This window comes from Anneissia japonica, unplaced genomic scaffold (assembly GCF_011630105.1).
Source record: "Anneissia japonica isolate Jap-2015-1 unplaced genomic scaffold, ASM1163010v1 scaffold987_len1640505_cov201, whole genome shotgun sequence".
Lineage (NCBI taxonomy): Eukaryota > Metazoa > Echinodermata > Crinoidea > Comatulida > Comatulidae > Anneissia > Anneissia japonica.
Window position 1 is genome coordinate 1,243,364 of NW_022714175.1, and position 16,602 is coordinate 1,259,965.

Consider the following 16,602-nt stretch of genomic DNA (forward strand, 5'->3'; position numbering starts at 1 on the left):
ATAATGGTTAAAATGATCCATAATGATTTATGGAAATTAATTCATTTTGAATGTAATTTAGAACTAGCACAAAAGATTCGTTTAAGTTTCTTATTATCATTAATGTATTTAATAGTATAGGTATTGTTTAAACCTAGGCACATGACCTGTACGAAGTATGTGCTCCTGTAGACCAAACCTCAACAAACACAGTAGCGTTTCGATTTAAATCGTACGGGAAATCCACTCATAAGATATACGCTCATTATTTATGCTTGCACGCCTGTCTCTTATACACATCAAGATATCTTATTTTTATTGACATACATTCACAATGAGTATTTTATTCTCAACATCAAAATCATGTCATTTCATCAAATTTCATGAATATTTCCGGACTGTGGTAACGCAAAACGGGTTTCATTGGGATACCTATTGTTACATGAATAAATATTTGGCTGTGTAAGCATGAAAAAGCAGTCTGCTTATATTGATAAATGAACACAATTTAATTGAATTATGAATAGGTTGTAGAACTAAACAAGTGTGGATTTTAGTAATAATAATACTTCAGTGTTGAACTTGTAAACTTTGAAAAATTATCTCCCAATTCGGACGGGAGGTGTACGTAAAAATTTGTAATTCAGAGAGTTCGAATTTTCAGCATCTCAGTGTGCCGATTACAGTACAGTACAGGGCTAGGTAATCCTAAGCCTTGCCATGGGAGAGAAATTTTATCACGAAATATGACTTGGATTTTACTTTCAGAAACAAAACTGAAATATTTAGATGTCTCACTGAAAGTAAATGTAATGACATTGATCCTTTTGAGTGATCTATTGAATGTATTAATTTAATTATGTTTACCAGCTTTACAGTTTACCTTCCAATTTGAGTCCCCTCTAATTTAAGACCACTTTTAACCCATTGACTGATTTTTTGAAATGATTTTGAATCTTTTTTCAGTGTCAGAAATATGGTTAAATATCATTTTTCTGAAGGAATAATACAATAATGATTGATACCAATTGAAAGATAATAAAACAATGCTTCTAAATAACTTATTATTTAGTATTGTGAAATTATGAAAAAAAATTAAAAAAATAAATTATTTCCAATTATTGTTTTATTTTATAAATATTTTTTGATGAATAATTTTAAAAATAAATTATTGAATCCTGAATCAGTAATCAGAATACAAACACATCTCCACATCAGCACAAATTATTCCTTTACAAAATAAATCTAAATTTGAATTTATTGACGAAGAACATTGGAAGATAAAAATAATATAAAATTTTACATCGTAGGGGGCCTAGGCCGAATCCCCTAGGCGCTTCGCCGCGTTCAGTCACCCATTCCCCACTACGCACCATACCGTGAATAGCCTAACCTACCTCACAAGGTAAAATCCATAATTCATAATTTTCTGCCTAGCCTCCAAGGTTGTGCGAAAATTTCATATTGTGTATTTCAAAAATCCAGATAATTTAAAAAAAAAATATGAATACGAAAAATTACGATGATATAGAACAATTTGGTATCAAAATTTTCCTTATTTTCTCATCTGTCTCAACGTGTAGAGGGCACAGGTCACCGAAAAACTTTCAGCCACAAAAAAATCAATTTTACGTGGAAATATGTCAATATAATAACCAAATTTATTCACCACCAGTATTGACGCCAATGCCTCGATCAAGGCGATCATGTTACAAAAGCAACGATCAAATTACAAATTGCTAATTACCCTAAACTTAGAAATTAATTATAAATGGAAGAAGAAATATTTTATATAAACCTTTTTTTTAATATTTTCTCACATATTTTTTTAACTTACATGCACACTAAACCGCGCATACAATTTTAAAATAATTATTGTTAATTAATTGCATAATTAATTACGATCGTCCTTGGTGACCTCGGCCCGCTCGGCCCTGGGGTCAATCAGTTAAAGTATCAATTAACTATCTTCAAACTTTTAACACAAAGCACACTCTTCGAATTGGAGGCCGACGAACCCTGAGACAACTCCAAATTTTCAGGTCCCAAATATGATCTTGGATTGGAGGTTGTACTAACATTTCAGTACAATACAATACAAATCTTTTTCTGGAATGTTCTTCCAATCCTGGTCTCCCAAGCCGTCCAGATTTGGTGAAAATATAAATTAACAGAATTACAAAAGAACAAGAACATTAAAAAAAATTAAAAGAGGTAAGAAACAATAAAAAGGCAAGCACAAATGAAATTAAAAGGTTTAGAAAATCAACTTAATCGATTGGTAACGTTTACGAACATCTATTAGAAAGTCATTCAGCATTTATTAAGTTTTTAATTCTCAGTACATAATATGTATTTGCATTCATTTGTACCAGTGTTTGCTGTTCACTGTGTTCCCTAGTCTATGGTCATATAATTATATAGCGCCTTCCACAGAAAAACCGTCAAGGTGCTTTTGAAGCCATAAGAAACAAAGAACGCGAAGGGGAGGGGGGAGAGAAATTTTCAATTACTTGAATTAGGATACATAGAATGGTATGTGACACTTGTTGAGCACACATTACACCTATATCATTGTTCTATTATTTATGATATAAATTATAATTTATGACTTCATATTTTTTCAGGCTATATATGAGCTGGGGACATTCCAATGTCATTGCTCATTTCAACCCCACTCTGCTGTAACGTCAAACACATCAAATGACCAATAAAACCAAAAGTAAGTAGCTAAATAGAAAAATTCAATTACAAATGTATATAAAATCAAGAAGGTTATGAGCTACGTGTCAATCATTTTTCTAAAAAATATTATGGGTATATTTGTTATGGTACAGTTCCTAATCAATGCATAACACTGATTATTCAATCTATCATAACACATTTTGTTTGGCCTATTTATTTTGATTTCTCATGATCTAAATTCCCACAGCTCTTATTAAAAATATTATCTATATTAAATTATTGAAATCAGGAAACATTTTATTATTTTAAATTTTTTATTTAAAAATAAAAATATACTGTATTTTAAAATCTAGTTAAAATCACTGATAATGTATTTTCTAAAACCTCAATCTAATTACCATTGTTCATTAAATTATCTAAGTAATTATTTACAGATTCATATATATCTAACAGTGTTTTTGTTCTTATTGTCAGAGTTATTAAGAACGATTTCAACCCAAAATTCTGGCATTATGAGATGAGTACCGTAACAAGATACATGATGACTTTATTCTCTCATTGAATTCGGAGAAAAGAATCCAAGGAAAAACCTATTAAAATCTAAACTAAGAAGTCAAAGGAGTATTGGTCAGAATATCAGACATACTGTATCTTTAAAAAGCGTCTAAATGTCTGTAATGTTACGTATATGGCACAAATACTGCCTACGCATCCGACATCAGAGCAAGTCCTACTATCGCGGGCAACAAACACCCATTACGAGTCTAGCATATTTCCACTTGTGTACATGTGATACACAACTGCATATCTCTACAGCCATACAATGAAGCAAGCTTTTAGCCTTATCCTTGATTTCCTCATCTTGGAAGCATTCAGTTAAGGGTTGGGTGAGGGGATTTGTATGGACTTGAAGTAGGAAGGGTGGCTAAGGCACTGGAGATCATGTCAGGATGTTCCAATTAGATTTGGTGCCATCTAGGAATCTTCTGGGAATCTATATTATTGATATTATAAATTCCACTTCTAATATTATATTATATATTAAATACACTAACTTAAATAATAAATTAAGTTTAATTCCATATCAATTACAGTACAAAGATTTTATTAAATCAAATACATATATGAATTATTCTATTTTTAATATTATGTTAAATATTAAATACGCTAACTTAAATAAATTAGGTTTAATTCTATACTAATTACAGTACAGAGTTCAGTAAATCAAATAAAAAATAATACTTATTAATAATAAATTATACACAGATAATTATTATACCAAGATTAAACAAAATATCCTTCCAAGCATTCTGCAATGAAGGACCAATAGGATAATTTTTATTTAGAGACTCACTATGTATGCATGTGTAAGCCACGAGTATTTAGTTGAAGAACATGTCAATGAGATGTACTTAAACATACTGAGAAAAAAAAAATCCACAAGGAATTGAGAAACAAATACCAGGACTGCTATACTACAGTTCATAGTAACCCATACCTGCTTTGAATGTCCTTGTATCCAACTCAAAATGACCGATCTCGTCTTCTCCGGGATCTCGTCCTTCATCGACCAATCATCAATACCATCGCTTTTATTCTCCAGAGCTATTCGTAACTCCTCGCACAATGCGATGATGTTCTTATTTGGCGTTGTCGGACGATATGGTGAAAATTTACTGTTTGTGGTCGAGTTAACCTCGTAAACACCATTGTTGTATTCCATATTCGCCATACTGCTGCCTAAAAAAACAAGGAATGGGAAATTGATAATTGTTAAAGGTTTAATTCACAAATTTAAATTGATAGAAGCAGTTAAGTTTCAACGAATCACGAACGGTGTACCACAGTAAAATTAACTGTCCAATTTCCTGTGTTTTGTTATGAGAATTAATCCTGAATCTGGTTTCAACTCTTAGAAATATTGGCATTGTTACAGTTGTGATAATTAATGAAGTGTTATTCCGCAGTTAATGCTTCGGACAACTAAATACAAGAAAAGAAAACAAAAGAATTTTCCACTGACTCTATGTGGATTATATATTAATTACGAATTAATAAGAATTATGATGTAATTACAAAGGGACAGATTGGCAGTTGATATTTTTTTATATACAATAAATTAAAAATTCATTTTTTTTTCACCTCATCAAAGAATAAGGAAAAACAAGCAGTCTATTTTAACTATTATGGCCTCACGTTTGTCATTTTTTTAGTCACTCATATTCTATTGTGAATAATCAGTGGGTCCTCTGGCTATTTAGCCTCCTTCCATACAATATATTTGTTTCAATTTCTGCATTTGTTACAGTAAATTGTATTAGATTTAGATAGATTACTCTAATTGATTCGAATTGATTTGATAAATGTTAATATATTACGAAAATTAATTTACTTTAATATGAGAGCAATTTGAAATTCTAAAAATAGTAGAGCCTAATTTATATATAATCAAATTAACATTTTTAAGAGAAATTGAAAATATCAAAAAAAATACTTTAAAAGACATACATACAAACAACTAATGTCTCTATAATGGACCATTCTGGAGTGTCAATCAAACTAAACAACTGACCAATCAGAACAGTGCCAGGAATATGTGGGACCTTAGCAACAATATCCAAGGAGCGGTATTTGTAGAAGTGGTTGGCGCCATCGGTTGTGGCTTGGACTCCCAACCTCGAGGTCGGGGGTTCGAAAATCTCACTGTGCAAATCGCTTGTGTCCTTGGGCAAGGCACTTTATCTACGGTTGCCTCTCTCCACCCAGAAGTACAAGTGGGTACCTGGTAGGTTCCAACAAAACTGCGCTGATTACTAGCCGCAATATGGAATAATAATATAATTTAACTTAATAATTTAATTTAGTGTTCAATGTGTTCCATATGTGTTTGATCCAATGGCCAGGGTAGTAATGTGAAGCGCTTAGAGGCTTTGTTAAGGCATTAAGCGCTATATAAGAACGACATATTATTATTTTATTATTATTTATAATTGATAAGTTCAATAATAACAATTGACAGCAAAGAAGTTGCAAATAGATATAGGCAACTATGAAAATATATGGTCAATAAAAAATGCCAATTTTTGTTAAGGCTGATTCTATGAATAATCTACATAATTTATTTTATTTTTGAAAGCAGTAAACTTGGATAAATAATAAAAATAAATATAAGATAATCTTTAGAAAATTATGAAAAAGTAGTATAGATTATCTGAACATGTGAAATGTGAAATGGTCGGCGCCTGCTTTCTCAACGTTTCAAAATGTTTTGATACGATTGATTAAAATTTAGTTTTCAAAACACAAAAATTAGCTGGTTTAATAATTATCCTTCAAATAGAAAACAAATCACTTTTATAAATAACAGACAATCTCAACCAAGATAGAATAATACATATTCCAAGTATCGAAATGCACGCCATTGTGTCGGGATTCAATATTTTGATATTAATTATGTCATCATCAGGAATCTACCAAATTATGTAAATATTGGTTTTCCTCAAGGCAGTGTGCTTGGTCCTATTTTATTCCTACTTTTTATTAATGATATTTTCCAATTTATTCCTTTCAAAAACTGCAGCATTTTTGCTGATGATTCTGTTGTTTATACTGCGGGTAAAACTATTTATGAAATTAACACAGGCCTTCAAAAAACGATGGATAGTGTTAACCAATGGTACTATGATAATCATTTTGCCTAAAATTCAACCAAAAGCAAAGTACTGTTATTTAATAAATGCAATAAGGTCTGACAAGAGGATAAACTGAAAATTCATATTAACAATAATCCACTGGAACAAGTTAGATGTATTCGTTATGGTATCCAACTTGATGAAAATTTGGCATGGAATGATCATGTTCTTGAAATACACAAAAAATTAGGTTACAAACTTACACTCTTTGGCAACTTAGGAAATTTTTTACAAAAATCACTATTAGATCAACTTTATAAAAGCACTATACAATCAACAACTGACTATGCATTATCTGTCTGGGGAAATACAACTGAAAAAAACAAAAACATTATCAAACGAATTAAAAAAAGGTGTGCACGAAAAATAACTAGTAATTTTGATTAATTATAGGAATGACTTAATAAAAAGCTTAAAATGGCAAAGCTTGGAAGAAAGGAGGGATTATGCCATTAACTGCCTAATTCTAATTAATCCCACAATCTTCGCAAGGTCTTTAAATTGTTTTTGTAAATATATGTTTCCAGGACCACTTGAAAAAAAGTGCATAAAATTCTGTAATTCTATATTGGATTATGCTACTGAAATGTATTCCTAATGAAATATGTTATAAATAAAATAAATTGGAAACTGTTTCTCATTGATCATGTACATCCAAACATAAATCAATAGTTTACTGTCCCCATAAGCCTGTCACACTTTTTGAAAAGAGGGTTGATTATGTAGTTCACAATGATACCTTTAAAAAAAAATTACAAAACAAAAATGAAACTGAAACATATGAGTGGTGACAGTTGAATCGCAACATGACTCATACTTTTGTTGCTAGTTAGTTTAATATCAGGTTTCGTATCTAATTTTTATCATATTAATAAATTAATAACTTACATAAGCATAGAGCCTACAGCTCTGAGCTTGAAAAGCACCCAAACCCTAACACCCATTTAAAATAGATTTCTTTAACACAAACTCTAAAGGTCTATTTAAACGATGCAAAGTTAGCTAGCACTCTGAGACTTGTATAGAGTACTCGAAAAATGCTTGTTAAATATTATTTTAAAATATTATTATTATTATCATAGTTATTTGCACTTGACAAAGAGTAGAGAACAAAGTAAACAAAAAAATAAATTGATTGAAAAAAGTTTTATTCAAGAAGAATTATGGAATTATACCATTACTAGCATTTGTTGATTTATCAAAGTTAAAAGTAAAGATAATTTCAAACTCCTAACACAAAGATTTTTAACACTTAAAACATTTTTGCATCAGATCGAACCCACGACCCTGGATTTACCAGGCAAGCACTCATAACCACAAAGCCACAGCTTTCCAACTAGGGAATATATTCTAAATTATCAAAGTTCAATAAGTAAAGTTAGTTTTCAAATACAGAGGCTCAACTCACAGTGTTTCCTGAGACCTGTCAGTCAAAATTACAACAATATGTCTGACAAGAAATTGCTAAGAGGTACTGAAAAAAGGAAACAAGCGGTACAATCGTTTAGTACTTGCAAGCCCTTTCAAATCTACCCCATGGAATCAGCCTAACTTTCTTTACGTAGATATCAATGTGGCTAGGCAACAGTAAAAGCAAAAACAGAGGTGATGAAAAGGAAAGACATCAATGTAATGGAAATTACACCCTTTACATATTTACATTCTATAAAAAAAAAAAAAAAAAATGGAACACAAAAAAAAGACTCATCCTTCTCATATGAAACACTACTGCAAATTGAGTACATGAAGAGGATATTCAAGAAATAAACATCAGATATGAAAACAATTTGGAACCAAATGAAAAATATATATTTCGTATATTTCTAGAGGACTTGACACTAAATTGTGCTCAGGTATCATGTATTCAGGTAAGGGGAAGGGGGTAAAGGTACAAAACCTGAAGCAGGGGATAAAGGTTCAAAACCTGAAGCAGGCCGGGTGCCCCTCTCTCTTTCTTCTTTCTTTAGTGTTTGGGCTAGACTGCGTAAGGCTGTGGGGGGGGGGGGGGGGGGTTGCNTGCCACTGCAGTCTGTTTTACCTTCTGTTATGCCGGCACCCATTTATACACCTGGGTGGAGAGAGGCAAACGTAGATAAAGTGTTTTGCCTAAGGACACAAGCGACTTGCACAGCGAGGGTTTCGAACCCCTGACCTCAAGGTTGGCAGTCCAAGCCACAACCGTTGCGCCAACTGCTTCTACCATGTATACCATGTATTCAAGTGTTAGTACTTAGGACAAGTGAATACTACTTCGGTCGGCAGTTGGTCGGCCAATGTGAATCCATGGAGACAGAGAGCAACACGAAGAAGTGTATATACAACAGATTGTTTTCAATGACAATCCCTTCCCCTCAGATTGAAATGACAATCAGCAGTGTGTATCCCAATAGCAGATCCTAGAGTTCAAAATGTAGGGGCCTTCCCCTTGAATTTGTCCCAGTGCCCAGCTTAATAAGTAATGTTACTTGCAAGGTTTAGTGCTAGGTTCTTGCTTGTACCATTTCAAGGTCTTAGTAGTACTGTAACTTCTCCGCATTTTCATTTTTATTGACTAAATTTTCAGAACATCACATTGTGAAACAATGTTAATCAAGTTATTTTGACACATCCGATTGTCCTATATGTTATACTGTGAATCATATATTACCTTTTTTTTTCACTTTATACCAAATTATTGATGGACACTGCACATGACAATCTGCTAGGGATGGTAAAGATGTTGATATCTGTTGCCATCCTCTCTCAGAAGGAAAGAGAATGACAGATTTGGCTTTCCTTAGTAGTTGGTTGCTAAACTATAGCCAAGATAGAGAATCCCATTCATTTTTTTTTGATATAATTTTTCTAAGCCTTTGATCTTTGCCATTAACATTGCTTTCAAAGCTCACCTCAGTACTCCTACATGCCAAAATTATTTGTATATAAAAATACAGAATGTTGAATAAGATAGGACACTAAAAACAAGAGCAAATAAAAGGTTCACGGAATTCAAAAGCAAGGAAAGAGGAAGGGTAAGTGGTAAGCATTCATGAATATTCATGAGTAGTAAATTAATCCATAATCTTGATTAGCATGATAGCGAATAACAGGGAGAAACAAAAGTTTGGAGGATAACACGCTTAAATTCTATAACTTAATTTTTTACCAATTGTTTATTTTACTTTTATGATAAATCACAGAATATTAAACATAAATAAAAAAAAGTTAAATATCATGTGATTTTCCATGGTATGCAAGTTTAACAAATAAGTATACAATACTAGCTTGACTAATAATATATATCAACCAAATGGTGATTTGAAGGTCTTGGGTTCATCTCCTCATGGAATACATATATTTGTATTTTCCTCAAAAACAATCAAAAACTTGTTTCATGGATCAGTAAAGCACAACTCCTTGAAAAGCCTCATGAAATTCAAACCTAATTTAACACAAGTTCGATTAGCATTTAAACAATACGGTATTTCATCGTTCATTAAGGTTCATTGCGATTTCTATAATCTAATAAAACTATGCAATTAAAGTTTATACCGGACTTATTTTCTGTTTTGATCATAAAGCATACAGAGCCAATTGTTTTTCAGTTATGAAAACATTCCTACTTTATAATTTCATTTTTACACTTTTTTATAAGAATACATTCTTATAAGCACTGAAATTACTATAAAAAAAAACAAAATAAGAACAAAGTGAAACTGATTAAAATGTAAAAAAAGGTTTTTATTTAAAAAACTACAAAAACCAATAAATCAAGCTAGTCATATACAGTGAAGTATTAATGTTTAAAAAGATAATGGCTTTATCTGTACCTTATGTGCAGTAGGTGTGACAATGTAATAACCTCTATATTCAGTGCAGTAATATATTACAGTAAATAAGAACATTTTTAAGCCTGAGATTCAGAACCTAATTGTATTGTAGGTCAAACAACTGATCCAATAATTCTTAACAACTACCCTATGTATTTAATCATGATCTCAATCCTCTTTGACAAGTAAGTAGAAGACATTGGCAGGGTTGGTATTCCTACTGATACTGTTCGGGACCTCAACCAATTCCCTAACCTACCTACTAACATGCTCAACAATTTATAACAGAAGCGGGTAATTTGCCGCATGTTTGAACATCGCCATGTTCATAATGTCTGCTAATCTTTACAGATGGCTTCTGCTATGTCCCGCTGAGTAGAACCAGAGCTTATCTGTTTTAAATACTTACAGATTCAGATTCAAGTTCATTTAAAGACATGTCTGTTTCAAACAACTGAAAACTCATTTTCCACACTCATCATAGCAATTATGACCTTTGTTCATATTTCAACTGGTATGATTAAAATAAAAAAAATAAAAATTTATTTACCAAATTCATCCATAGTAAATATATCCATGATACAGGGTTTGTAATGCACTTCAAAACACTCATGAACAATTTGATGTCTCAGGAACTTCAGCAGACATCGCAGAAGTCTTAAAAGCTTTCAAGATTTTCAGAAATATTCTTTGCGCATGCCCGAGGGTGTGGTCATAAAGTACAGTATTAGGATTCGAACGGTGAAAAGTCGTTGAGAAGTCGAAGACAAAATTTTGCTACGTAACTACCCAACTATTTTTGTTATCGATATAATAAACATTTAACGAATTTGCCAGAATTTACAGAGATAGGCTGAGGACACAGTAATGTTAGACATTTATTTTAAATTACATTTTATTGAAGGAAAACTAGAAAGTCAGGAGTATAAAATCTGTAAATTATTCCTCTAAAAGTAAATGTAATATTATGTTTGTCTTCGTTTGACTCCTTGCCTCCCTGACGTCAGCTGGTGTCGTTATAAACCCCATAGAATTAGGACCTGGGATCCATCTTCACCGACATCATTTCTAGTAATCTTTGAGAATGGACTACTTCTACAGTACTCCCTTCTTTATCCTGGTTCAGTTGATAATTGTCTGTATTGTTAACACTGTGGAAAAGTACTTTCAATCAGAAAATATGTGCTTTATTTCTAAGCACTAGGACATGGTAATGTATCAGTTTTTCTATATATACTTTTTAATTACTGTTAAAAAATGAATAACCAGAATTTCTTCATGTATATAACAAAAAAAATTGTAAATAGGGCTTATATAAGTTTTTCAAAAGAAAGTACAATACACAAAATAGGAAAGGGTGTAAAATCTTTTCAATGATTGACAAACAGATGAAAGATCATTCCCAGATCTAGGTCAATATTGTAAAAGTTACGGACATCATTAGCGGTCTTTGGTGACAATATGGATGTTGTCAACCACTGAAACTAATGTCTTAATGTATATCATGTGCCCAGGCAGGACATTGCATTATTAGTAGAAGACAATTGCATTAGGAAAACAATAATGAAGCCATTTGTCACACACTGATTATAGCGCCAATCTGGGACGGGTGAACCGGAACGCATATGATCTTTATTTCACAATTTCACACGATGACAGGAATTGACCAATAGACAGCAATTAGTCTATTATATCCGCAAGGAGAAAAACAATTGTTTTGCGGTGTCTAGCAAAAGGTGTGTTAAGCAGGTTAGCAAAATGCAAACTTATCTTTTAGTGGTTGACTGCATGTCTGTCAGAACCACATATAAGATTATTTTTTCACTTTACAATGAACTGAAAAGAAAACCACCGACTTCTAAGACACACCCACTTTGAAAACATACTAAATTATAAGACACACTTACTTTTAGGACTGCCCAATTTTAAGACCTACTGAATGTTCTAACACCCGCCTAAAATACTAACAGCATATCTACACACATGACATGTTCATTTTATCACCAAATTTCATTAATGGAATTTTACGACATTTAGCTGACACTGATAAATCAACCCCCTATCTTTTCTGAAGCATGCCAATAAAGCTTTCAAGAAGTTTGTTTACATGAACAGAAGTAGCTAGCCTCACATAAATGATTTATAGAAACCCTACCCACTTTAACTGCGCTGCCTTTAGGTTTTGTGAGCATTTACTTTGCTTTGTTGATTATTTTGATGGGAATTTCTAAAATTCCAGCCTTGCAATGATGAAGAACACCCTGATTAATCCATAATCAACCAATATATTTTTAGAATTGTTTACATCTGTCTAGTAGCTGCAGACTTTGTCTGAAGTAGTAAATTGTCTATCAAACACATACCATCTGTGAAAAAATATCTCAAAAAATTATCAACAACTCACCAAACCTACTATCAACATCTGAGACAGACACTTATTAATACAAAAACTAAAATTATTGTAAGGCATTTATTATTTATGTTCTGTTTGACATATTGATGTATAGACCATATTTGTGAAATTTGAAAAAAATTTCCCGATAATCTGGCATGGCAAACTACCACTAAAAACTAAAATTATTGCAAGGCATTTAACATTTATGTTCTGTTTGACATATTGATGTATAGACCATATTTGCGAAATTTGAAAAAAATTTCCCGATAATCTGGCAAACTACCACTGGTGGGACTTTCAGAGACCTAGCATTTCGCTCTACGTAGTTACCATCATAGATTAAATCAACGACAACACTAAAAACGAGCACAAATATTTTAAAATGGAAGTCCCCCAATGAGTTGACGGCGCTGTTTCAAAAGAAACCCGATAAAATGGTCATTAGTTTAAAAAAAAATTACCACAAATGACTAAGAAGTAACCTCACAAGGGAGCTAAATTCAAACACTGTGGCTACTGATATCAGCATAACACATGGGGAGAGGGGGGAAATAATTATGGACATGACTAAAACAGCCACCAATAACACATAAACTCACTAGAGGGTATACCAAGCAATAACCCCAATCATTTTCTACAAAAGTGCAGTCAATAAAGTGTAATCTGATCGACCACAGGAAAAGCAAGAGAAGTCAAAGTAAATTAAATATGTAGTCAGTACAGGTTGCAATATTTAGAAGGTGGGAAAAATAAGAGGCAAAGACAATATTTGCAAGAAGGACTATGGATACAAAATTAAAAAAGGAATGGGTTAAGTTTTATAAGTATTTGACAAAAAAGGGAAATGTCTTGTTTCAATTTATATTACATTTGCTATTGGTAATCCTTGGTCCATGCGCCTAAATGAATAGAATATAAAAAAACATAAATATGTAGGCCTATAGTTTTAGTGCTTACTTTTATTCTATGTATCAATCCCCACACTAAATGCTTCTGTGAAATCATCCCTATTATATTGCTGGATTTGGCAGGGCAGTGTAACCATATTAATTTGTTTATATTAACATTACTAATATATTTATATTATTATATTTTCCTATTTTTGAAATATGATAGAACTATGAACATGAAAAGATAGTATAAGCTTTTATACTTCCATCATATAGTTATAGTTACTTCTTTTATCATGTTGTAAAGTTTGATGGTCTCCAAAAAGAATACCTCACTGAATAAGTTTAGTTGCGAGAGAAAGTTGTTTCATTACTTCCCCTGATCACTGAATCAAAAACTTTAACCCATACTTTGCTCCCTGGGAAAATATTTACTAACGTTGCAGCCAGCATCATTGAACTGATATTTTAAACAATTAGGTACCCAGTTATACTCTTCGACGGAGAAACACAAACATGCAATGTGATTGAGACTCGAACCCCATATTTTCGACTAGAAGCATAGTGCTTTACCAATGCGCCATATGTTTCCACCTGGTTAAGTAAATGAAAAATAAAGGTAAGTTTCTTATCGCTCCCTCTCAGATGCAGGTCTATCCATATGCTCTTTATTATACAAGTCGCTATCACTTTTTCTCCCAGAACGAAGTGTCAACTTTAATATGTTCTGACTGGGGTAGACCTTAGCTAAAGGAATACAATTATAAAACAAGCAACAAGTGTGCAAGGTTCACAAATAAAGAGGTTCACACTTAATTAAAGAGCTGGTAGGAGCTGAGTGACGCTGGCATTTTAATATGAAAGTTGCTAATTAATAAATCCAAAGGTAGTCTAATTTAGAAGGTTGTTGAACGTGTGTTTAAAGTATGTTTCTACTTGACGTTTACATGTTTTACAGCAATGACTGATAGGGATATTAATAGTTTGTATGAAAATATAATTTCATCACATTACTAAAAGGAGTTGATAAAAAGTTAAAAGTATGCTTGATAAAAAAATAAATATGAAATTATTAACCACAAAAATAAGCACCAGGTCTCCCTCCAAATAAAGACCACTTTTGGGACCAAGGTTTCCATGGTCCTTGGTAGCTTTGGTCTCTAATTAGAATAATGAAGATAATAAAATAAATAATAATAATAATAATAATAATAATATTTTACACTGGCATAAAGCAAGAAAATCTTCTATGTGCTTCACATTACAAAAAAAAAAATAATATAATATTTAAAACAAAAAGAAAAAGATAAAAGATGTAAAAATTTGGGACCGCGGAAAAGTAGTCTTTAATTAATGATAATAAAAAGTGGTCTTTAATTAATTAATAATAATAACAATAATAATAATAATAATAATAATAATAATAATAATAACAATAATAATACACTTTCATCGAGCATAATGAAAGAAAATCTTCTATGTGCTTCACATTACAAAAATAAATAAATAAAATAAAATATAATATTTAAAATAAAAATAAAAAGATAAAGATGTATAAATTTGGGACCACATAAAAGTGGTCTTTATTTGGAAGCGTCTTTAATTAGAGGGAGATCTGTAATCATAAATAGCATGTATTGCAATTAGTGCTGATGCTTTTGAGAAGGGAAAGATAACTGCTATTTATAGAATATTTTAATACATAAAATTTGTACAGAGCACGCATCCACTTCAAAGAAATGCGCAAGGCACTTATTTAGTGGTTGCTAGTTCTATAGTTGTACTTTCTAACCCCAATCTCATTAGTTTGAATCCTGAATAGATCAAAATTTATCCTCATCAATCAAAATCATCTACAATTAGAAAAATCACTATAGGCACAATAAATTATTTTAAAAGTATTCTGTGTGGTGTATTCAGGAACAACATTCAAAATAATGAACATTCAATTAAAAATAATTTCTTTTTTAAAAGTAGAGTAAATAAATTATTGTAGATTAAACAAATTTTTGTTTCCAATGATTTTATAGATATTTTTACAACAAATTCTAAAATTAGCAGACAATTTCATAATAATAACAATAATAATTTTACTTTTATATACCAAACATTACATAATGCATCAAGATGCTTTATATGCCAGAAATAATTTTAATGAGTTTATAAAAAGAATATATACTGTAGTCAATATTATTTTTGCATCTGTTTATTAGTATTTTCTTATTAATTCTCAATTGAAAGCCGATGATAGATTTAAATATACTAAGAAACCATACTAAAATATCTTGTTGAGGCCCAATATTAAATCATTGGTTTATCACCCTCATCTGGATGTCTTCTATCGTACCGTATTGTCTCTAATAAACGCCCCGGGGGCGTTGCATTTTTTCAAAGGGGGGGGGGCATTTACTAGAGGTGAATTGTAAAATCAAAAATTACCTAAATAAGCTGCTTTAAACGGTCAATAAGTTTTTTATTTGTAAAGGAACAAGTTAATGTGCAGGGTATCTCCTCCAGGCCTCCTGCTATTTTGCTGTTCCTTTGTTTGTTGCTGGTTATTTGAACATCAATAATTCCTTGTGTTTCAAAAAGAAATGAAATATTTTTGAGTTCTCTGGAGGTAAATGTCCGACGATGCAGCGCGGTGCTTCTCCTTTCACAACAGCAATCGTGTGCTTGTCAAAAAACATGTCGGCCTCATGAACTAGCACCGCACCATCACCACACGCAAAACATCTGCCCTCAACTTGAAGAAACATTCTCACTACGGTATAGACTTCATTGACCAGACACCTTGAATCAAATCAGCGTCGAACATGCGACACTTTAACAATACTCGATTACCCGTCGTTTGCAGCTTACCCTGTTTTTACAAGGCTAACGAAATACCATGAGAGAAACACAAATAGGCCTAGGCCTAGTGATCGTGAAGACAGTAAACATCAAACGTTTAGGGTAAGCTTTTTTGAGTAATATTTATTTCATTTCATATCAAAGAAAGCAGCACACAGTATGGTATTACTCCTTGTTTGTCAACCTTTTTATGGGTGGATTCCCATGTTAGTTGATTGGGCAGTCATTGCAAAATGAAAAAAACTCAGAGGGGGCGTTTATTAGAAGAGGGTGTTTATTAGAGACAATACGGTATTGGG

General features: G+C 31.9%; 1 protein-coding gene across 1 annotated transcript in view; it reads right to left on the reverse strand.

Annotated features, from left to right (window-relative positions):
* Positions 1-2,607: 2,607 nt before the first annotated feature.
* The window catches only part of LOC117108930 (liprin-beta-1-like), a 64,074-nt gene continuing 50,079 nt past the window's right edge, over positions 2,608-16,602 (reverse strand). Inside the window, exons 3-4 of the mRNA XM_033251111.1 lie at positions 4,163-4,404; positions 2,608-2,709 (exon numbers count right to left, since the gene is read on the reverse strand). Coding sequence (XP_033107002.1) covers positions 2,608-2,709; positions 4,163-4,404 — 344 coding nt within the window. The remainder of the gene's footprint in view (positions 2,710-4,162; positions 4,405-16,602) is intronic.